This window comes from Phyllostomus hastatus, unplaced genomic scaffold (genome assembly GCF_019186645.2).
Source record: "Phyllostomus hastatus isolate PE091 unplaced genomic scaffold, TTU_PhHast_1.1 phas_scaffold_21, whole genome shotgun sequence".
Taxonomy (NCBI): domain Eukaryota; kingdom Metazoa; phylum Chordata; class Mammalia; order Chiroptera; family Phyllostomidae; genus Phyllostomus; species Phyllostomus hastatus.
The window spans coordinates 20606059-20629974 of NW_025334017.1; the positions used below are offsets into that span (position 1 = coordinate 20606059).

Sequence of the window (23916 nt, forward strand, 5' to 3'; positions counted from 1 at the left end):
ATTATCGTTGAAGACAACTGTGTGATTTCTCACATATGAGGCAGAGACTGACCACAGTGAGACTGGCTTCAACCCTGAGACTTTAGTAGTTTGTGGCCTGCAGGGCTGAAGAGCTACAGACAGGGAGTTACTATAGTTCCTCCATATCCGTGGTTTTGCTTTCCATGGTTTTAATAATCCTTAGTCACCCATGGTCTGAAAATATTAAATAGAAAATTTCAGAAAAAAACAATTCATAAGTTTTAAATTACGTGCCATTCTGAGTAATGTGATAAAACCTGGAGTCGTCATGTTCGTTTCTGCCTGGGACATGAATCGTCCCATTGTCCAGCATAGCCATGCTGGATTTGGCCATTAGTCACTCAATGGCCATATTGTCAGAAGGTCAGCAGTATCCTAACATTCTGTCACAATGCCTTCGTCATTCACTTCACTTCGTCTCATATGTGGGTGCTGTATCGTATGATATCACAAGAGTACAGTGCAATAAGATATTTTGAGAGAGACCACATTCACATAACTTTTATTACAGTACATTGTTATAATTATTCTATTGTGTTATTAGTTATTATTGTTAGTCTCTTACTATACCTAATTTATAAATTAAATTTTATTCTAAGTATGTATGTATGTATAGGAGAAAACATAGTATATGAGGACTGTCCAGAAGGTATCCAGCCATGTAATGTGAAAAATAGAGACATTTATTTAGAGATACAAAATACAAGAAATAGCCCTGGCTGGCATAGCTCAGTAGATTGAGCTCGGGCTGCGAACCAAACTGTTGCAGGTTCGATTCCCAGTCAGGCCACATACCTGGTTGCAGGCCATGGCCCTCAGCAACCGTACATTGATGTTTTTCTCTCTCTCTCTTTCTCCCTCCCTTCCCTCTCTAAAAAAAAATAAATAAAAATAAATAAAATATTAAAAAAAGAAAAGAAATCTCTTTAAAAAAAGATATAAGAAACATTGTACATCAGGCAATGATGCCTCAGTCCCCTTCAAAACTGGCACCTTGGGACCTCACACAGTTCTCCCAGTTGCCATCAGCTGCCCCATCATATTTTCCTGAATCTAATCAACAGTCTGAAATCTCTTCCTTTCCAAAGGTGATTTTAGTTTTAGGGAAAAGCCAGAAGTCACAGGGCACCAAATCTGGGCTGCAGAAGGCTGGGTCACCTGGATGATTTGATGTTTCACCAAAACTTACTGCATGAGACCTGATGCATGAGTGCGTGTGTTGTCGTGATGAAGCTGCCAACCATCAGTTGCCCATAGCTGTGGCCTTCTGAATCATCCAAATAGTTTCCACGGAGGAAATTTCAAGCTTAACACAAAATCTGATGCAGATTCATTGCTCCACTCATTCAGTCATTATGAATGAGATGACCACATGCTCACGTGACCACATGTGAGTACACATGCTCACTCAATGGCATCTACCATCCCCACTGACTAGGAGAGTGAAGTCATCACTGTTCATACATATACATTCCAGTCCACTCTCCTTGGCTGCCAGGTTACATTGATGTTGTGTAAACCATTCTTGTTATATTAACAAAATAGCTGGACTTTTTCTGGATAGACCTCATATATAGGACTCAATACTATCAGCAGTTTCAAGCATCTACTGGGGATCTTGGAATGTATCTACCCAAGAGGGACATGGACAAGAGGGACTGCTGTACCCTTTCTATTTGTAAAAGGAGAGTGTGGAAATTTCAGGCAGTAACTGAGAAAGGATTTTCTTGAAGTAGATAAGGACTTGGAATAACAGGCAACTCTGGGTCATACACACAGATCACCTTCATTCACCTGCCCCCTAAACTGGGCCTTACTTTTCACAAGTACTATTTTACAACCAAGGGATTTATGCAAAGAACCCATAACATGCATCCAAGGATGTCAGAGTTGAATGGGCTGGAACCATCTTGCCCTTAAAAACCTTTTTGGTGCACATGCCTGGAAGTCAGCTCCTCTATGTTTAGCGCTGTACCGACGGTCTCATCTGCTGTCCACAGTGAGTGGCCCTGCAGTCAATGTGGGGATTTCACACGGTGGGGTTTCTCCAGGCCAGGCTCTCAGGTCAGGACCCAGGAAGGCCTGAATCCTCCCTTGCCAATTTCTCCTCTCCCCTTAGTTTCCCAGAGGCTGTGCACACGAAAACAGAACCAGCACATGCAATCGGAGTCCCCGAGAAGCCTTCCTATCCTGTGGTTGGCTGATTGATGGGAAATGTCATTCAAAGAGCAGAATCATAAAAAACATGTATAAACCCACCTTAACCATTTTATTTAAAACACATAAATGTACTTTTAATAGAAAGCCTTGATTGATCAGGAGAGGATTAAGTGAAGGTCAATTAAAAGGGCTTCTTCTGTACAACTGTACGACTGCCTGATCCAACACTGGATACTGTTTTCCAGAGCATTCAGGAAAAAGGCCAGTTGGAAGCATGTGGCTTAGACTTTAGACTGAACCAAAGCCTCCAGCCTCTCCTCATCCTGCCATGGGCCCCCCTCCCAGATGTCCTCATGGCTCATGCCTCCTCAAGGCTCTGCCCAACCGCCACCTTCTCGGCCAGGCCTTTCCCGACACTCCCGTTCCCTCACCCCCTCCCTCCCACATCCCCACAGTCTCTGTTCATTTTCGCCATTTTATTTTCTCCTGAACACTCTCTGCCTTCTACGAGACTATGCTATTTATCTTATTTTTCACCCTCTACCACCATCCAAACGTGAACTCCTGGAGGGCTGAAATTCTTGTCTGATTGGTTTCTTGCTCTACCCTTAGCACCTGAAGCAGCGCAGGCCCAGGGTCAGTGCTCAGTAAATACTTGTAGAATTAAAGAGAAAGAGGACGGTGCATTCTCTCATAAGTGACTAACCTGTTTACCCTCATTTAGTTTCATCTTATTTTCCAGGATTTTTTTGTCACTGTATATATTTTGTAGTTAATGTCCCCCTTTTTTCAATTTGTTTGGTCACATTTCCAGAGTGAACATCGTCAAATGTCCTCCCCAAATTTTTAACAATTGAGAATGCTACCCACCATCAATAACCCTGGCCCTTTTCCATGCTGCCTTGTTGCCATTGGTCTCACCTTGGCTTTGTTTTTGCAGTTCAGCAGCTATAAGTGTGCCTTGTGATTGGTTCAGCTTGCATTTCTTTACCTTTCAAACACAATGGTTCGTATATTCTTTCATTTATCTTCTGATATAAATTGCTTGATCTAGGCTCCTGGTTTTTATGTTTGCAGGAGAGAGGCCTTGGGTTCATATTTACTTATTCATACTCTTTGGGGCAACAATATTAATCCCTATTTATATTTACCACAAGTATGCTTCCATTCTACCATTCCCTTTACCTCAGTTTGCGCTTCTGCTTAAACCCTGTGTTTTAATCTGCACAGCTGTGGACTACTGTGCCTCGGAAAACCATGGATGCGAACACGAGTGTGTGAATGCTGATGGCTCCTACTTTTGCCGGTGCCCTAAAGGATTTTCCCTGAATCCAGATAAAAAGACATGCACAAGTAAGTCGCAAACAACAACCAGACAATTTCTCTGTGGATGATATTGCTGTGGGCACTGTGGCCATGGAAATCTCCCAGGCCTGGAGAAGCACAGGATGAGGTGCTGAGGGGTCTAGTACCTTCTGTCTCCATTCTCCTTTGTCAGGACTTTCTTAATGTGCCGCCCTAAGACCGTAGCTCACTCTACTTCAGTGTCATCCTTCGAGGCATATAATGAAGGTGGTTTTTAATTTTAATCAGAGACCACAGGTGGGAGTGTTCCTCTAGTGTTTGCTGAGCATGCCAACAGACTATCTTACCTCATGCTGACTCAGCCTTGCAGTGCCCATCAGTATTAATGGGGCTTAAGAAATACTTTCATTGAAGCTTGTGGCTTGTGGGCTTCAGCTCTGACTCCACACAAGTACAGGAAAATCGCTGAGCCGAAAGGAGTGTGGTTGTCCCGGGTGGGGGAGGGTGGCTGGCAGAGAACTGCTCATGTTTTGTTTTAGCTGCGTAGTTCTATTTGATTTGAACTATACACACACAAATCAGAATTAATTTGAGCCTCCAAAATCTGACCATAAAAATCTGTAAACTAAAGGTGATCACTAGTTTACAAAGGAATTCCAAAAGCATTCTTTTAAATATAAAGGTATGTCACAGCACTTAAGGGATTCTATATGAATTATTAAACTCCTATAGAGCGGTTTGCTTGAAAGTAGCTTATTCTTAAAGCATTAGGGCCCAGCATATTTTTTAACAATGAAGTTTAATAGCAATTTAAAAGAAGTCATCATGAAACCAAACATCAATGAAAAAATAGGATTTCGTTCATAAAAAGTTCATGCACCCCTAATCTTTCTAAAATGCATCTATTATGTAAAGCAGGACATACCTACATGGTTTTTTTTAAAAGCATCCCCCTAAACTCCGAAACAAACTTGCTTACCAATCCCTAAATATCAAGAGCTTACAAACACCAGTACTGGAGGCAGGGTGGAGTATGGAAATGGAAGGGACACATGAAATGAAAACATGCATTTCTGGAGCACTAACCACATGCCAGTAGCTGCCAGTAGCAATGAATAAAGCAAGGTCCTTCCTAGAGGAGAAGAGATCTTGGCTGAGTCTTGAAGGTAGAGCTGTCAATCACCAGGTGAGAAGAAAAAGGTGAGCTGGGGGTAGCCAGGGGGAAAGATATGCAAACACATGAGCCAGACGGGTGCATATCCACACCTGGCACGTGACTGGCATGCAGCTGTTTATTGAGAGAACAAGTAAATGAGTGAATGGACTGCCCAGTTCGTGGTCTCCTTTCTCGTCTGAATACTCTGAACTATAAACCAGCCGCCTGCCCTGTGGTAATGGCTTGGGAATTGTGGTTGCTGGTCTGATGAGTCAGTTCTCTCCATCAAAGGGGCAGCCTTGGCCTCAGTTCAAATCCCAGCTCCTCTGCCTTTTCACTGGGTGATCTTATGCCTCAGTTTCCTCAGTTGTAATAGGAGATGATAATATTGCCTACTTCGCAAGAATAAATGAGCTAATCCATATAAACCACTTAGCAAATTGCCTGGTGCCGAGAAGATTCTTTTCAGGGATGATATTGGCTTCAAAGGCTTTAAATTGGTATGTATCGAGCATAAATTGTGAGCCTGAGCTAAATTTAACTGCATTAACAAATTCAAGACTCGGCCCCAGCTTCCACTGGAAGCTGGCTGTGGACACAAGCCACACAGCAGCTCAGTCACCACACACAGTGCTGTACGACTGAGGGCTCACAGTGCGATGTTGGCAGGACCCCCAGCAGGAGTTCCGGGAAGGAGGAGGCCAGCTGGGCTAGAACAGGCGGGGATGCTGCAGTGTCCCTGGGATGAGGCCTGGGGGAAAACACACATCCTATCTAGTTTCCTTCCTGCCTGGACAGAATTCCTTCCCTGGCTGGGGTCACCTGATCTCCTCCTCCACCGTCACCCCCACACTGTGGCTCCACATGCCTCCTATCTCAGAATCTCTTAGGATGTGGAGAATTACAAGCCCCAAGACGGTGCAGGCCAGGAGACTCTGGAAGTGGATACTGCAGTGCTAGGGCTGGAGAGGAGGTCTGGCTGAGAGTCAGGGGAGGGACCACTCCAGCTGTGAGGTGTCACCGATGAGGCGTGGAGCCCAGCGGTGCGCAGTCTTGGGCCCAGAGTCAAGACCCAGAAGTGGGCCACCCTGACACGTGGGCAGAGATGAGTGCAGGCACTCAGAGAGGTCTGGGTGGACGGCATCAGGGAGATATGCCCCCTAGAAGAAGGGCCCCTCCTTCCCACCATGTTTGGGAGCAGGGCAGGGAGCCAGGCCTCAGGAGGCAGCTGGGAAGAGAAAGGAGACACTGGAGTACTTGGAAAGCGGTGAGAGTAGGAAATAAAGAAGCAAAGGCTGATTGTAACAACCAAGACACTCGACAGTGCTCCAGATCCCGGCAGGGACAAGACCGAGGACTGGGGAGTAGGGACCGAGGAAGAGGACAGAAGGACGGGATGGAGCTCCAAGGTCCTACAGGCACCCCATTAGTAACTTATGTGGCCTCACCACGGCTTCCAGGCAGGTCAGCCTGGCTACTGCTGTGATGTTAGAAGTTATATTTTTTAACAAATTTCTCACTTCTCATAAACTTGAAAAAAATAATAAAAGGTCCTTAGTTTCTTAAATTTCAGTGTCTATTTTTACCCCAAAGTATATGTGAAAGATAACCCAACTAGTAAGGATGCAATTATTGCCTAATGAAATGTAGACTAGTCAATGGAATATACTGAGCACGATTAATTTATGATTAAGCCAAAGTGTATATGATAAAGCTTCATGTTCCTGAACAAAAAATGTCACTTAAAATATTTAAGTCGTGTTCGAAAGAGCATGACCTTTTGTCTCAAGTCCTTGCCCTCAAACAACCCATCCAAATGTATATGAATATTCTCCAGAGGGGAACAGGTAGGCCCATGTAGGTACAGTGCCATCAGTTTGTAAAATATGACAAGACTTTTTTGGTTTTGGTAAAATACACATAACATGAAATTTACCATGGTAATTTTTAAAGCGTGCAGTTCAAGGGCATTGAGTACATGCACGTTGTGGTGCAGCCACCATCACCGTTCAGCTGCAGAATTGTTTCTGTCTCCCCAGACTGAGGCTCCTTGCCCATCAGATAGTACCTCTCCCCTCCCTCCTCCTTCCCCAACCTCTGGCCACCGCCACTCCGTGTTCTGTCTCTATGAATCTGGCTGGTCTCTGTATCTCAAATACGTAGAATCATACACTATGTGTCATTTTATGACTGGCTTATTTCCCTTAGCATAGTATCTTCAGGGTTCATCCATGCTATAGCATGTGTCAGGATTTCCTTTGTTCTTGAGGCTGGCCAATACTCTATTCTATGTATATATGACATTTTGTTTATCCATTCATCTGTCAATGGACACTTGGGTTGCTTCCACCTTTTGACTGTTGTGAGTAATGCTGCTACGAACGTGGGTATACAAGTTATCCATTTGAGTCCCTGCTGTCAGTTCTTTCGGGTGTGTATCCAGAAGTCGAATTGCTGGAATATATGGTGGCAAGACTTTATGAAGTTTAATTTGAAACCATTACTCCTGAAGCAGGCATGAGAACATTCTGAGATGGATGTTCAGGGTCTTTTCATGGGAAAGATAAAGGACTTCAGCCCATTGGACAGGGATTCATGTCTTTGGTATCATGGAGACTGTGGGTTTCATGTCTAATGCTTACTCATCTAATGATGATTAGAGGCAATTGTAGGCATCATATTTTTCATGTTGCTATTTATTATTTACAGACTTTGAGATCATTATACCCATTAGTTTTCAGACTCCATTGATAACTTGGGGGACATTTCCATCCTTATTTTTCAAAAAGAATGCTTCACACTAGTACTAAGTGAATACTTGTACTTGCATTAAAAGTTAAACACAGAAAAAGGAAATAATTTAATACTGAATCACCAATAGAAGAACTAGAATGTATTGGTCTTTGGGTTTCCTGGCTAACTCACCATTAATGTGCAGAGTACTACTGTCTTTTCATAGTCTGTAAGATGTCACGTGTGAGACCTGTGCACATGAATCAAAGGCTCTCAGTTGGAGAGGCACTTAAAGTTCAACCTGATTAGAGGCAATTGTAGGCATCATAGGCTCAGCCACCCATCATACATTATCTCCACCCTGCACCTCCAGCCTGCACTTGAATAACCCCACTGACAGGACACTCACTACACCCATGCATTGCATTGCACTTTGTACAATGCTGACTCTTAGAAAGTCATTTCTTAAACTGAATTGATAACTACTTCCTTGTACTTTGAGACCTGAAGAACAAATTAAACTTCTCACATTTTCTTGGTCACTAAGAATGATTCATAGCAGAATAATTATATTTCATTTAGTAGACTAGGCAGGCGTGGAAAATATGGTAGTAACTATCTAGACTTTAATAGGCATTTGATCAATTAGCAAAGAGAGGGCCTATGGTCCAGATAGAGAAATGTGTGCTGGATGAAAGAAAAATTACTGGTTGGGTTTGTACCTGGCTGAATGTCTGAACCCCAGAGGATGCTGATCGCTGAACTGAGGTCCTTCTAGAGGGAGGTTTTGAGGTAGGCTGGTGGGAAGAAGCCTCAAGGAAGGCATGAGACCTGCCTTCCACTCTTAGTGAGCCCTCAGTGGTAGTTGGTGGGCAATGTTTACTTATCTAAACCCCATAAAACACTCTATTAAGAGTAATACCAATAACCATTTATTCATTCAACAAATATTTGTTGAGTACCTACTATGTGCCTGGTACTATTGTAGAAATGATATAAAGCAGTAAATAAAACAGGCCAAAAGACCTTTGCCCTTATGGAGCTTGCATTCTATTGGAGCAGGGTAAGAGTAGAATGCCAATCTCAATGAGAAAGTGACGAATTTATTAAAGACCTGAAGGACATGAGGGTGAGAGGAGACCTTTGAGGCAGAGGAAACACAGAACCAGTGCAAAGGCCCTGAGGCAAGAACTGTGAGACCTGGCGAGGTTGAGGGACAGACAGCAAGAGAGTCTGCATGACTAGAATAGAGTGAGACCGTGATGTGGGCATTGTGGTCCGCAGAACATACAGGCTGCCCTCTCCACACTCACACCTTTGCTTCTTCCCTACCCAAATTCCAGCTATACCTGTACGCTCATAGTCACTCTCGTCTGTGGATCTTCTAAAATGGTTTTGTTTGTTGCCTGTATTTGATGTTTTGGATATAGAGATCTGAAGATTTACGTGTCATTCCCAGTAATGTTCTCTGAGTATTTTCTTCTCCAAATTACTTGGTTCCTCCTATAATGTTCTTTTTTCTGTGTTATTTCTGCCTTTTTCCATGGCAACTAGCTTCACAATTATGAATGTGTATTTTTATTTTAATACTTTTTAATTATATTACCAAAGTAATATATGTTTATTGTAGAAAATTGGACATTATAGATATGAAATTGTACAAAATGAAATGATCTGTAATCTCATTATCCAAAGATAACCATTGTTAATATCAATTTGCTGTATTTCTCTCTATTTTTATGCGTATGAATATATTTTGTAGAGTTTAGGTCATATAATATGACATTTAATGATGAGCATTTTCATATGTCATTTCAGCATTATCCAAAAAAATTTTTTTGAGATTTTATTTATTAATTTTTAGAGAGGGGGGAAAGGAAAAAGAGAGGGGGAGAAGCATCAATGTGCAGTTGTCTCTCTAGTGCCCCCTACTGGGCACCTGGCCCACAACCCAGGCATGTGCCCTGACTGGGAATTGAAGCAGTGACCTTTAGGTTTACAGGCCAGCACTCAGTCCACTGAGCCACAACAGCCAGGGCAGGAACTGAATTTTTATTTTATTTAATTTGAATTTTCATTTTCCATTTCATTTCATTTCCATTTTCATTTAAGTGGCCTCATTAGACAGGATGGTTGTAGATTAAAGAAGGCTAAGCATATATGAAAACTAAATATAATTTCTGACCCTAGACTACTGGATCCTGTACTGGAGGATGAAAGTTGCTATAAAAAACATTATTAGAACAACTGACAAGACTAGAACATGGATGGTAGGTTAAATAAAAGTATTGTGTTCATGTAAATTTATGAAGTTTATAGCTACACTAAGAGAATATCCTTCCTCTTAGGAAACACATTGTTAAGGAAACAGGATCATGACGGATATAACTTACCCTCAAATAGTTCAGCAAGATGAGCAAATGATAAAGCAACGTGACGATAGATGAAATGTGGGTCGAGAGTGTATAGGTGTTTCTTGTATTTACATACTTGGATTTTTATGTTTGCAATTTTCTGTAAGTTTGAAATAGTTTTCAAATAAAAAGGTTTTTAAATACCTTTATATCTGATTATATCTGATTTTGGTACTGTAGTTATCTTTTTAAGAGTTCCACTCTTTTAAGGACATTATGAAATATTTATGGACAAAATTATATTACATCTGGGGTTTGCTTCAGAGTACTACGGAACGTTAATGTGGAGGACGGCAGTGTAGACGAAACCGGGTCAGCCGTAGACTGATTCTCTTGACGCTGAGTGACATGAGCACGGATTTATTATACTATTCCATCCATTTTGTGCATGTTTAAAATTTCCATGACTTTAAATTAGGAAGAATTGGCATCTTCTCAACGCTTTTTCTTTCAAGCTCTGGCCAGATGGCTCAGTTGGTTGGAGTGTTGTCCTGTACACCAAAAGATTGCAGCTTTTGGGCAGGGCATGTACCTAGGTTACAGGTTCAGTCCCCAGTCAGGTCCTGCACGGGAGGCAACCAATCATTGTTTCTCTCCACTCTCCCCCCACACACTCTTTCTCTCTCTCCCCCACTTCCCCCTCTCTAAAAAATCCATAAATATATCCTCAAGTGAAGATTTTGTTTTAGAGGATATTCTATGCTTTTCTTTTGTTTAGTACAGGCTGGGAAAACTCATTTATACCACATTCTTTATACGAAAATAATATACATAGTTCACAAATTCCATAAAACAATAAAAATCCTCATCAAATCAAAAAGACTTCTTTTAAGACCCCGTCAGTGGCCACTTATTTCAAGCCATTTCAAACAATTCATCCAAGTTCCACTATAGCAAAATGTTTTGATCACAAAATTTAAATGTAATAGAATGGTCTCTTCCCATATCTAAAAATACTTACATAAGTAAAAGCCCATTATAAAAAATTGCATGTAAACTTTTCTCTGACTACTTTGATTAAATTAATGTACACCTAGAGATCACATTCCCTGGTTATGAAACTTGGAGATGAATGACCCCATCTATATGCAGCTGTAAGAAGGGAAGTGTTTTGCATCCAGAATATCTATGCTTTTCATGCCTAGAATATGGATGGAACCTTCTTTTTCCCACGATGTGATTTTGTATCCTATTGGTTGTCTCTGTGTTGAGGAATTTAAGTGGCTTGGAGTTTTGCTTTGGGAAGATGTCATTGTTCTAATTGCATAAATTCCATGAAACATCACCAAACTCTTTTTCCCCAGCCTATAATACAGCAAAACAACACTCAATCATACTCTTCCACTTTAGGGGCTCTTACATGAACCAAAACAAGGAAAGCATCTTCATAAATTGCTTTGTTGTATAAATATTTGGTAACATGTCAAGAAAATTCTCTTCTAAAGCACCATATCGCTAAACATGGAAATAGCTTCATAGAGAGATCTCTTTGTGGCATTAGTGTTTGATTGAGGTCACAGGATTTTGTCTGTTTAGCAAAGGTTAAGACGAAAATCCCTTCGCTTCCCTATGCTAGATTCATTGCTATGTTCGTTACTAATGGTTTTTCTTTCTTGGCAGAGATAGACTACTGTGCCTCCCGGAACCACGGATGTCAGCACGAGTGTGTTAACACAGACGATGCCTATTCCTGTCGCTGCCTGAAAGGCTTCACCCTGAACCCGGATAAGAAAACCTGCAGAAGTAAGTGGCCCTGCGTGTCTGAAAAGGGCTGTTCCGCTACATGCCCCACTAGTTTTCCTTTTCCTTGAGAATCTCTAACCAGATGTATGTGTGTGCAACTTCTATGTTTCCTCATATTATCCTGCCCTTTACTGCATCTCTGTCTCACATGATCCTGTGATGGGGATGACGTCGAGAGATCGAATGGACTAGGCCTGCCCATTGGGTTCACGTAGCAATGCTGAGGCCCAAGCTGAAGCTTTATCTGAAAGGGGGGTGCTCTCCCCCTCCTTCTTACCCCCACAACATGTATTTGGGGCCTTGAGAAAGAAAAGACTCCAGAGACAGGAGGCAAAAGGAGCGGGTTTCTTCCAGTCCTATGAAATACGACACTTGGTAGCCGCTAAGAGAAGGAAATTGCAGCTCTATCCTCTTTGATACGAAGGGAGGGAAAACAAGGCTCTGAGCAGCCCTGCACCACTCAAGGGGGACATGGTGTCAGGACGATGATATTAAGGATGGGCAGAGTGACTCAAATGCCTGTCACCTGGCACTTTAAGGGGCCTGTCTGGGGACCCAGGGCATGGTCCCCAAATGGGATCTCTACACCAGACCGTCCTTGAGAGACACCTGGACTGAAAATTCCACAAGGACAAAGATTCTTACCTTTTTCTCACTCTTGCATCCTCAACAACTCAAAGTGTTGGCACCTGTAGGTGTGACACAGTATTTACTAAGTGAATGAATGGATGGATCTCTCTGAGATTGGTCATCCTGGAGAACTTGCAATTATTATTTGAATTACTCAATCTTGTTGGAAAGATGGCCTTTTTAAGGCATGCACGTTGTGAATTTTTCCAAAAAGCATTTTCATAGTCAGGCCACACTTAGACACCCTGAGTTGTTCTCATTCTCCTGACAGTGTGGTACACAGAATTCTTGGGAGCTCCCATTTAGGGGTGTATAATTTCATGGGCTCTGTCCCCCTTCCTGGTGATAGGTGCAGCAGCTCTGCATCACAGGACCGGTTTTTAAGAGGTTTGACCTCATATCTCTTTTGAAAAGGACTGTAGGCTGTGTAACTGAATCCAGAGGAGCCACATTCTGCTGACAACACATACAGACTCACACACTCACTCTAGGGAGCGTTAAGCCTCGTACACCGGCAGATGGTTGCACAGCCCATATTTTGAAACCGAGCCTGTTTTATAGCAGATAACTGCGTTGCCTTGCCCACATGCAAACCCTGGGAACACCCACACATGAAATGGGAATTTTAACCGAGAGCATTCAGCATGCAGAAACAATCAGATGGAGTATTTCCACTGGACCGCACATGCACACAGAGTGTTAGAGGCCAGATTTCCCGGCCCAGCCGCTCCTCCCTGCTCTTTTCACGTCTTTTTTTGGTGGTGAATGTGTCCATGGCTGACCACACCCAGGGAAAACCACTCACAGGTGGACTCATATTTGAGGGCCAGAAGCTCTTATGTGGGAATAATTAGATCTCGTTCAAAGCAGACACTCGTGTCACTGTGAGCTGCACTGCGTTACTAACGGAGGGAAGAGGAAACAAGCCAGGCATGTGGCCATCAGTGCAGGGAATCTGCTTGAAGTTCCTAGTCTCATCCCATTCATCTGAGAGCCCCTCCACCTCTGCCACTCCCTCCACCTCCGGCCCAGAGAGGCCCTTGGAATAAGAGCAGGGTCCTTCGAGGCAGCGCACACTTCACTATCCAAGGAGGAGGGAGGCGGAGACCAGAAGGGCGAGTGCAGGGGAAGAGGCCGAACAGAAGTGTTTGACCTCAGCGTCCGCAGAGACACCGTTCGCAGACTTGGGCCCAGCCCAGAGTCCCTAATGCTCGTGAACACACAGAGTGGAACAAAAGTGGGTTTACAGTTGTGAGTACATGAAACCCAGACTTTATTCTTGTATTCCTATTTGTTAATTAATTAATATTTTTCGTACGAATAATTGTAAGCCTGCTTTTGCCCCACCCTGTATATTCAGCAGTCAGAGCTCCATCTCCTCTTTAGCCAGGTGCCCTACTTTTTCTTCCAAGGAAACGGAATTTGTTCCTGAAACCCGATGTCCTCATCAGCCCTTCTCCCAACATCCTGCCTCACTGTTACATTTTCCAGGCTTTGCTGCTGACCCAGCCCCCGGCTTAATGTTTGCGCTCAGTCCATTGTGGCAGACAGCTGCTCATGAAAGCGAGCACTCACTGTCTCTCTGGAGCATTACGTGGAAGAGGGAAGCAAAGAAATTGGGTCTCAAACCTGGAGTTTGTTATTAGGAGTGTGAGGATCTCAAGAACATTATAGATCTTGAGCTCAGAGTACAGTCATCTACATGTAATAGGCAGTTAATGGATGTGGGCTATTTTCAAATCTAATAAGAAATCTATTTTTCAAAGGAATTTGATGTCATGCAATTAAACTGAGGAGGGAGGAGTTCAAGCAGAATCCTACTGAAGAAAAGACCCTTGGCAAGGATTCATTCTTCCTCCTCATCTGGGCACAATTTCTTTTCCTGGAAAGTGCTGTCATCGATTTAAGGCATAAATTATTAAGACAGCTGTGCAAAGCACAGACACCAGGACTGGCCTGGCTTTCCAGCTGAGGCCCCGGGGTGGAATCAGATGTGAGTGGGCTCCAGGCTCGCTTATGCCGGTGCTCCCCAAAGCTGGAGACCTCACACTCAAAAGACCTGGGGTGGGGTTCACTGATTGGACTGAACCGGGGCACGTGAGGGCTGGTCTTGGCAGTGTCACCTGCACTGGCCGTGTGACCTTGGACAGACTGCTTTACTTACCAGTGCCTGGATTTACTAAACCGAAGGAACATGACTTCCTGCTTTAACATTTAGTAGCTGGCCCACTTTCGGAACTACCCATGCCACTCAGCTGGCATTATAATTCATTCCCTGGGGTCACTGATCTTTCATGTTTTTGTCTTACCTCCTCAGCGTGGTCTCCATCTCATAAGCGCTGTTTAATTTGTTACCCAACAGTTCGATCATCTGACCTCACAGGGGCTTTACCAGATAAAGCTGCACCCTAGCCTGGCCCATGTATAGCACTTCACAGTTAGGGACGAGACTGAGCCAGATATGGGGTGTATAGTAGCTACTCAATAAAAACTGACTGAATGAATAAATAGGCAAGTGAATATCTAAGTAATAGACATGAAGAAATGTGACTGAAGCGTGTAAAGAATACAAAGATCAATAATCATTTTTGAATTGTTGTTTGCCAAATGACTATATGATAACCTCTTTAAGAATCTAGACATTTTCCAGTTTATTTATTTTGTGTGTATGTCTTTCTTGAAGACCATACCAGCTTTTTAAAAATTGTAGTACAACATACATAACAAAATTTCCCATTGCTCTTACATTGTAACCCTTGTACACTGTACAGTTCAGGGGCACTTCGTAGTCTGCATCATCATGGAACCATCACCACCCCCCAGCCCTGGAACTCTCTCGTCTCCCCAGACTGCAACTCTGTGCCCATTAAACACTGCACCCCACTCTTCTCTCCCTGCTGCCCCTGGCAACCCCATTCTATTTTCTGCTCCATGAATTTGCTATTCTAGGTATCTCAAATAACATTTGTCCTTTTGTGACTGCCTTATTTCACTTAGCATACTATCTTCAAGGGTCATCCAGGTCATGGCATGTGTCCAAAGCCAATTAAGGACATTTACTTTCACCTGACAGACCCAGAGGTGGTCGATCCCAGGGCCGACTCAGTGATGTTGTCAAGAACCCAGACTCTTTCTGTCCCTTTACTCTGCTAAAGTGTGTTGATCTTTCATCCTCACACTTGTAGTCTTGTGGCTATAAAACAGCCCCCATAGCTCCAGGCATCATGACCTCACACTACTAGACCCAGAGAGAAAAAGGAAAGAGGGTAGCAAAGAACATTTCTCTTTATACATCTTTGTCTTTTCAGGAACGAAAATTTTTCCTAGGGGGCCCAATAAACTTCTCCGTATGTCTCATTGGCTAGAACTAGGGCACATTCCCACCCCTAGACCAATCACTGACAAAGGAGAACACAGTTGCCAGGCTGACTTAGACCAGCCATTATGAAGATCAGGGTTCCGGTCCCAAGAAGACAGGGTAATGGTTGTTGGCAAGGCAACCAACAGTGTCTGTCACACCCCCCAGAAAAAAGAACAATGTAGTTAAACTGATCCAGCCCAGCCATTGAGGTTGGTGATGACCTTCCCCCCAACACCAGTCTCATAAAAGCCCCCCACAAGCTCATTCTGTTCCCTTTTACTGTTCTCCATCTCTCCCATAACCTGTTCTATGTGAAGCCTTGTGGTGTTAGTACTTTTTACCAGGAAATGAAACTGCTAATCGGCTGCTAGGCAACTAGACTGCTAACTAGCTCAGATAGGGTGAATATTGCCACAGGACAAAACTACAACAGCCTGGGCAGCATCTGAGGTGGGTCTTCTCCAGGTTCTTGAGGTGGATGCTGCCATGGTCTCACTCAGAGCAAGCCTGAGCATTTGGACACTTCTTAACATAACTGCCATCTCCTGCCTCTCCTAAGGAGCTGGTCATCTTGCAAGATCAGCTTTTGTTCATTCTGCTTTGTGCCATCTGATGCCACCGTCAGATGCCACAGCAGATGGAAGCTCCCCACGTGCTTTGGAACCCTAGTGATCAGGTTAATTGGAAAAAGAGACTCCTGGATTTTCTCAGCTTTTCCATCTTTTTTGGAAGTGATGAGGCTGGGGACTGTGGCCCTCAACCCATTTTTCAGCTTTTCGGACGTCAAAGGGGAAAAGACGCATGCTGCAGACACCAAGCATACGCTTTGGGGACCAGGTTCTCCTTCAGACAAGCTCGGGACAGCAGGAGCTGTGTTTTTTGTGTGTTTTGTAAAACACTTTATTTACCGTTCCCTGTGAGGGGCTGACCTCACAGCCCTGGAGAAGCCCAGAGCCTGAGGCAGAATTTGCCCTTTCTCCCCCCAGGGATCAACTACTGTGCACTGAAGAGGCCAGGCTGTGAGCACGAGTGTGTCAACACAGAGGAGGGCTACTACTGCCGCTGCCACCGGGGCTATGCCCTGGACCCCAATGGCAAGACCTGCAGCCGTGAGTGTGCCCGGGGGTGGTGGTGCTGGCTAGAGGGAAGGGGCCCCACCACGCCTCCAAGCTCACTAGCAGCCTGCTACTTCTGAAGTCCCTGGATTTCCTGTGGGCCTGAGGGTCTACAAGACTTAAACTTCCTTGCCTCAATTTCATCATCCATAAAATGGGACTAGTAATGCTCTCTATCCATAGATTGCATTGTGAGGATTAAAATAATCAATATGTACAAAACACTTAGAAGAGTGCTGTGAAACATGTAATCAGCACTTGATAAATATTAATCAGTGCTCTCGACAGCACTGATTAAGTCAGACCATCCTGAAGCCAAGTCCAAGCTCGACTGCGTGCTGGACATGTGACCAAGGGCACTTACTTCACTTGGTCAAGTTTGATTTCTCCATCTGTTTAAGAAAGTGAAGATAATAATAGGCCTGATCTCCTAGAGTTGTTAAGGGGAATAATTAGGAACATTTCAATCTCTTAGCACAGTGCCCAGCACAGAGAAAACATACAGTTACAGATAATAGTTTATTATTATCACGGAGCCTGGGAGAGTGCTGGCCTCCGCTTAGGACAAGAGGCGGGAAGGGGCAGAGCTTGGAAAGCACTAGGGCTACCACAGAGCTAATCTGAGGGTGGAGCTGAGACACATGGGACTTTTTGTGAAGCCTTGCCTTAATTTTCTTTTGTAAGAGGCACAACAAAGCCCCTTTGGGTGACGTAAATGCACGGAAACTAGCAGGCTCTGCCAGCTGGATGGTTCCGTCTTTTATGAGGCCCAGTCTGCACTGGCCCAGGCCAGCAGGAGTGGGGGCGCTTGAGCACCGCAGTGGGTGCCTGTGACCCTGGTGCTGGGAGAGGGGCTTGGTGACCCGCCAGCAGAGAAGGGGCCCTTTGTGTGGCTTTCCACCCAGCAAGCCGCACATCTGCTCCAGCTTTGGGGACAGAGATAGACTGTGAATGAGAACAGTGCAGCTGTTCAGCATTTGGACCTCAAATTGCCAGGAGGGGAAATTTCACAGATGAAGTATTAGGTACAGAGCAGAGTCCTCAGGAAAACTTGTGCCTGTTCAGTCTTCAGAGGGAACAGAGTGCCTCTAGTAGGCTTTCCAAGGACTGATCTCAGAGGTCAGAGGACTTTGAACCAGAAGGTCGGCCCCACCATGGCATTTGCCCGGGGATGTCTCTGAGTCCCCTCCTGAGACATGAGTGGAGAGCAGGAGGTCTTCCACATGACAAGGAGATGCCCTGGTGAAGATGGATCTGAGCACGTTCCGCCTTCTTCCACGAGTGTGGCCAGTATCTGGGGGCAGGCTGGGCACCGCCTGGCTGAGCCCACCTAGAGCCCCAGGGACCATGGCTGCCTCTCCCTCCCAGCATGCCTTGGGGGACTTAGAGGAACTCAGACAAGAGGACAGAGAGATGGGCCATTTTTTTTCTCCCTGGAATCCAGTGAGAAGGACCACCTAGTCAGCTTTAGAAAGTATAAACCAAGCCATTTCTTCCTGGGATTCCCCAGAGAGAGCTGCTGTATCCTATTCCCCTTCAGGGCTCCGGGAGCCCCGGGCCACAAGACAGCAAGCCTTTCTGGGCACTCCCTCTGGGCAGCACCGCTGTGAGCATTTTCCAGGCATTCACTCGTTTTATCCTCAAAACAGCCTTAGGAGGCATCTACATTCTTATCTCTATTTAAAGATGGGGAAGCTCCAGCCAGTGTGGCTCGGTTAGTTGGGCACCATCCTGCTGACCTAAAGGTCACCAGTTCAATTCCCGGTCACAGCACATGTCTGGGTTGCTGATTAGGGTTAGGCTCCTAATGAAGGCAACTGATCAATGTTTCTCTTTTTCCCTCCCTTCCTCTGCCTCTACAATAAAAAATAAAAAGTTTTTTTTTTAAATAAGGGAAACTGTGGCACAAAAAGATTAAGTAGCTTTCTTGGGGCCACACACCTGGTAAATGGTGGAACCAGGGTGTAAATACAAGCCTCTGGCTCCTGAGATCCTGCAAACGTTTGCAGCAGGCACATCCACCAGTGGAATGTTCCAGAAGGCATCAAAGCCAGTCCCTGTGGGAGCCAAAGAAGTCCACTTGCTGGCCCTGCACAAGGCTTCCAGTGTCTGTCCGGTTTCTGGGAGACAGCCCACAGGGCCTCTGTGAAAGCCGCTCACGCAGCTGTGTGTTCAGGGCCCTTCAGAGCCCGCTGCCCAGCGGGGCCGGCTGTGCAGCATGGGGGTGCCAGGGGCAGCCATCCCGTAGGCCTGGGCTTTGGCTTGTTTTCTGAATCTGGGTGTCCTGGTTATGGGGGAAAGAACCTTGTATTTCATTTTCAGATGGAAATGAAACTATACAATTAATTCTTACTCAACACTACTTAATAATAATCATAAGCATTCATTAAGAGGTGACTGGGCGCCAGCGATGATTCTGAGGACTTTACATGTAGCAGCTCCCCGACTTCCCACCCCAGCCCTCTAAGAAAGCAGCCGTCATCATCCCGTTTCCCATCAGGAAACAGTGGCAGCGGGGCCGGTGACTGCCCGGCATCCCGCGGCCAGGAAGTGGTGGAGTGGGGCTCGATCCCAAGCAGTTTGATGCCAGGAAGCCCATTCTTCAGCCAGCGGTGCGGCTTTGGGCAGACAGCTAGGCCTTCCCGAGCCTCTCTTGCCTCCCGGTGAGATGGGGTTCGCATCTGTTCTCAACACTGCCCCGAGCACTTCCAGTGTGTGCCAAGGCCCTCGGCAAAGAGGGCTGCTGTCAGGAACACCGGGCTGTGCTGTGCAGTGCGTGCTCTACTCTTCAAGGACATGGGAGGAGAAACGAGCAAGACTAATACCCTAGAGAGGCCAGCCACACCGGGTAGAATAAAGCGAGGTGGCTCTTCTGGGGCTCCTTCCGCGGAGGTTTTATACTGAGTGCCCCGTTGCTGGTGGGCAATGTCCGCTCCCATTATTGTTGTTTTCTGTTTTCCTGTGACAAGCGCAGGGGTGGATCACTGCGCGGAGCAGGACCATGGCTGCGAGCAGCTGTGTCTCAACACAGAGGAGTCCTTCGTCTGCCAGTGTTTGGAAGGCTTCCTCATCAATGAGGACCTCAAGACCTGCTCCCGTGAGTCCCCCTCCGCCCCTCTCTGACCTGGGAGGTTTGCAGCAGCAGTGAAAAGTGTGAGGACTGCAGAGGACAGCGCCTGGCCCCTCTTTCCTCTGCCCTTTGCTCCAGGGAGATCAGGGGGATGTCCCGGGTGACCGCAGGCCTGGGCGTGAGGTGGGGCAGAAAAGCCCAGAGGCCTCGCTGACCACTTCTCTTGGCTGTTGGGTTTTGCAGGGGCTGATTACTGCTTGTTGAGTGACCATGGTTGTGAATACGCCTGCATCAACACGGACACATCCTACGCCTGTCAATGTCCTGAGGGCCACGTGCTCCGCAGTGATGGGAAGACCTGTGCCAGTGAGTGTTCTCAGATCTGGCGACAAGTGGGCCTTGGCACAGGCGATCCCCGGGCAACGGGCGATTCTGGAGGAGGTGCACAGGTGGACAGATAGTTCCCATGCCCCCTCCCCCCCTACCCCGTGTGTTGTTGGGCAGAGTCAATGTGCAAAAAGGCCTCTCTCAGCGAGGTGCGACTCGCAGTGCTGCCCAGCCCCCTACCCCTAGCTCCCTTTTCCAGCACCAGAGATGGCTTTCTCTATTCCCACAGTCCGCCTCCTGGTTGCTTTGCAGCTGGACAGAGAGCCCCATTTCTTAGCTGTCACTTCTTTAACCCCTCAATCTGGGTGACAGTGGAAGCCAGCTGGGGTCACACAAGAATAGCGCTGTGAATGCCTTACTGACTGCTGACTTCATGCTGGTACAGGCCTTCTCCTGTTGCTGCAACCCGGTGGAATCCCCATCCTGTGGTGAGGACACTGCCGCTCAGATTGAGTAAAGAGCCTGTGGTTGCCAACTGTTATGAAGTGTGTCCAATCACTGGTCCATGTGACTCCAAAGGCAGTTCTGGGAGAAGGGAGGCTCCTGAGAAACCTCCCCTCCCCCATCTAGATCATGTGGCTGCAGGTGGTGAGGTTGGCGGGGATGTTTCCTGGGTACACACTTCCTTGCAGCTGGTCCCATCTTCAGTCTCTGTTCATTTAAACCAAAAACAAACAAAATACCCCCTAGATCTTTCTCTCCCTTTCATTGAAAAATATGCTATTTTCTGTCCTGCAATTCCATTTCCAAGATAAAGGCTTACAAAAAGTCACTTTGAGAGAAAGGATCAGAAGTGGAGAAAAAAGACTATAATTTACCCTCCCCATCCTGCTGGTTATAGGGTCGGCTTTCCTGACCACTGATACAATTGTGCCACAAACTAATTTATCCACCTTTTTATTTGGTCCACTCACGTGGCCAGGTGAGCAGACTGCCCAGCGGGGTGTGCCTCTCTAACTGTGCAGCCTGTGAGAAACGTTTCCGTACTTTGAGACAGATTCTTGAGTCTTGGCAAATGGATTATCCATTTTAATGCTTGCTTATGGCCGCCTGCCCAGCCGCCTCCTGGACTGCTGCTCCAGCCAGCACGGGAGGGTGTGGGCAGGCGGGTGCAGAGGGAGGATGGGTGTGTCGAATTGTAGCGACGTCTGACCGCATGCCAGAGCCAGATGCATGGTTTTTTACTGGTTTGTTTAAATTCCCCACCAACTTAGATTATTCATGCCCTTCCTTCTTCTCTCTTACTGTGATCACCAAGAGCTGCCCGAAGATGGTGGCAGGCCTTCTAAAGAAATTCTCACAACCCTTCCAAGGAAATGCTGCCGCCTTTCCATAAAATCACGTGCTCCCTCTCCCTCCCTACCCAGGCCCACGTCTGGGTTATGCCACTGACACGTTTAAATGTTGCCCAGTTTTGCATTTAAAGTGTGTTTGCAACTACTGGTACAGTGACATCATCCGTAAGAGTAAATGGTGAACAGTGGAATTAGAAGTGAATTTCAATGTGTGTCTTATATGTGGTTGTGACTATACAAAAACTTGTGAGATGATCAGACGGGCTAGAATTATCCTCAGGGAATGGGGGTACCTAGGAGACGCCAGGCTGATACCTTTGCATTGAGCTATTCCCCTAATTGAAGGTTTCCTGTCTGCCCCAGGATGATTCAGCCTGGCTGCCCCATCGTGTGATAATGGGCTGTGTTTCCAGTATGGCGTAGTTAACTGGGGGTTGGGGAGTGTGTTTGCCAGCTCCAGGCCAGATGACAAAGATCCTGATGATGTGACTGCACCTTTTTGGAAAAACCTGCTGGACTGTGGATGGGCCCGCTGGGGATCACTCCAGTCTGGCTCAGCAGATAAAGGTGTCCTTGGCCCTGTGTAGGGGCAGCTTTCCCCTACAGCTTGCATAGCAGGTGACCCGAAGAACCCTTCACTCACCTTCCAGAAGGTTCTCTGAAGCATGGACTAATTGGCACTGTTATCCCCATAGCCCTGCAGGCCCCTTGGGCTCTACAGCACCTGCAGTGAAGCCTGCTCTCCCTTCCTCCTGCCCCTGGCCCCCAAGACGTCATTGCCTAGATTCTGCCCGGAAGCCAGCCTTGCTTTCGGGGAGTTGATGCCTATGTTGGCGGGGGCTGCAGCTGAGAGGTCTCCTCCCCTCTCTAGCCCCTGGAAATTTCCTTGAGATAGACCTTGCACAAGGGCACCAGCATCAGGAAAGACTCCACGGGCTAGATGGACACAGAACACACGGCTCACTGGCCTGCCGGCTCCTGGAGGTTAAGACCAGGTCCTGTTTGGCCCATGGGAGATGCTCGATAAAGTTCAGTGAGTGAACGTCAGAGTGAATGTCTTTTTATCATGTAGAACCTGGCACAGGGTCCACTCCCTGCTCAGTATCCATCAGCGACTCTCCATTGTCTCTCAAAATCAATTTCCAGTCGAGCTCCTTGATTTAGCAGTGTCGGAGAACCCCTTCCTCCATCCCTGGAGCCCCATCCTAAGTCTTCCTTAATCCTCTAGTTCTTCAGGAGAGTGAGTCCCCAGATTCTCTGAGCAGGCAGGTATTACACCCCTAGTCCATCTTGTGCTCACTTAGGAAACCACCCTATCCCCCTCTGCTGGTGGGAACCCAGCCTATGGCTGTTATCACCCCCCACACCTATGGGGAACTTCCTGCCTGCCCCCTCAGGAAGCTTCTCTCCTACACCCCCTGCAGGTGGCGTCTGGCCATTACCACAGCACTCTCCTGCCACAGCCTCACCCCGAGGCTGTCAGATCTGTGCACAGATCTGAGAAACAATTGGCGGAGTAGGAAGAACACTGAACAAATAGCCCCAAGACTAGGTTCAAATCTTGTGGCTTCCACCCTGGGCAAGGGAATTGACCATCTCTGGATCTGATCACCGAGCTGTAAGCTGAGAGTGATCATTTCTGCCTTTCTGCCAAGGTTACCATGTGGCACAGGGAGAGACTTTCATTGAAGAGCTTTGAGAAAGTGTAAATTGCCATAAACCCCAAAGATACTCTGTTATGGTCTTATCTCCCACCTTCAGGCTGCATGCCCCCCAGAGGAGGCTGAAGTAACCCCCACCACCCAGGGCCTAGCCTGCTCCTGTTGGAGGGGCCCCCTAGGAGAGGTCACCCAAGGGTCAGACTCAGGAGCCTACGGAGGCCCTAGGAAGACCACCTTTCTCTGACAGGTGAAGGGCTTTGGTGGGATTCTGAGCCACAAGGATAGAGCACTGAGGATCCCGGTCAGGGTCCCCCTAGTTCAGCTACCTCTGCAGGTCTGTGAAGGCCTGTCAGGGTGTGATGCCCCAGCTTGGCTTGGAAGGGTGGAAGAAGCCCTGAGCAAGGCGAGGGGCGTGCAGCAGTTCCTGGGGCTGCTGTAACAAGATACTGGGGGCTTCCACAACAGAAATTTCCTTTCTCCCTGTTCCAGAGGCTGCAAGTCTGAGATCAAGGTGCCTGCCTGGTGAGGTTCAGTGAGAATCTTCCTCTTGGCTGTGTCCTCCCATGGCAGAAAGGGGGCGGGGAGAGAGAGAGAGAGAGAGAGAGAGAGAGAGAATAAGCTCGCTGGAAGCTCTTCTCATAAGGCCACCAATCCTGTCCTGGGCTGTCTACCCTCATGACCTCATCTAGACCTAATAATGCCCAAAGGCTCTACCTCCAAATTACCATCATGCTGGGTGTAGGACTTCAACAGACGGGTCTGGAGGGGACACAGTTCAGTCCACATTATAGGTTTGATGGAACAGCAGGAAGCTTAGAGAACTTCCCTTTCTTTTGTGGGAAACTGGCCCCCCACAAGTTGGCCC

General features: G+C 46.4%; 1 protein-coding gene across 3 annotated transcripts in view; it reads left to right on the top strand.

Annotated features, from left to right (window-relative positions):
- The window catches only part of MATN2 (matrilin 2), a 125139-nt gene that overhangs the window by 79688 nt on the left and 21535 nt on the right, over positions 1-23916 (top strand). For all 3 annotated transcript variants that reach the window (XM_045861397.1, XM_045861400.1, XM_045861398.1), the window contains exons 6-10: positions 3412-3534; positions 11410-11532; positions 16510-16632; positions 19613-19735; positions 19952-20074. In XM_045861397.1, the coding sequence (XP_045717353.1) occupies positions 3412-3534; positions 11410-11532; positions 16510-16632; positions 19613-19735; positions 19952-20074 (615 nt within the window). The remainder of the gene's footprint in view (positions 1-3411; positions 3535-11409; positions 11533-16509; positions 16633-19612; positions 19736-19951; positions 20075-23916) is intronic.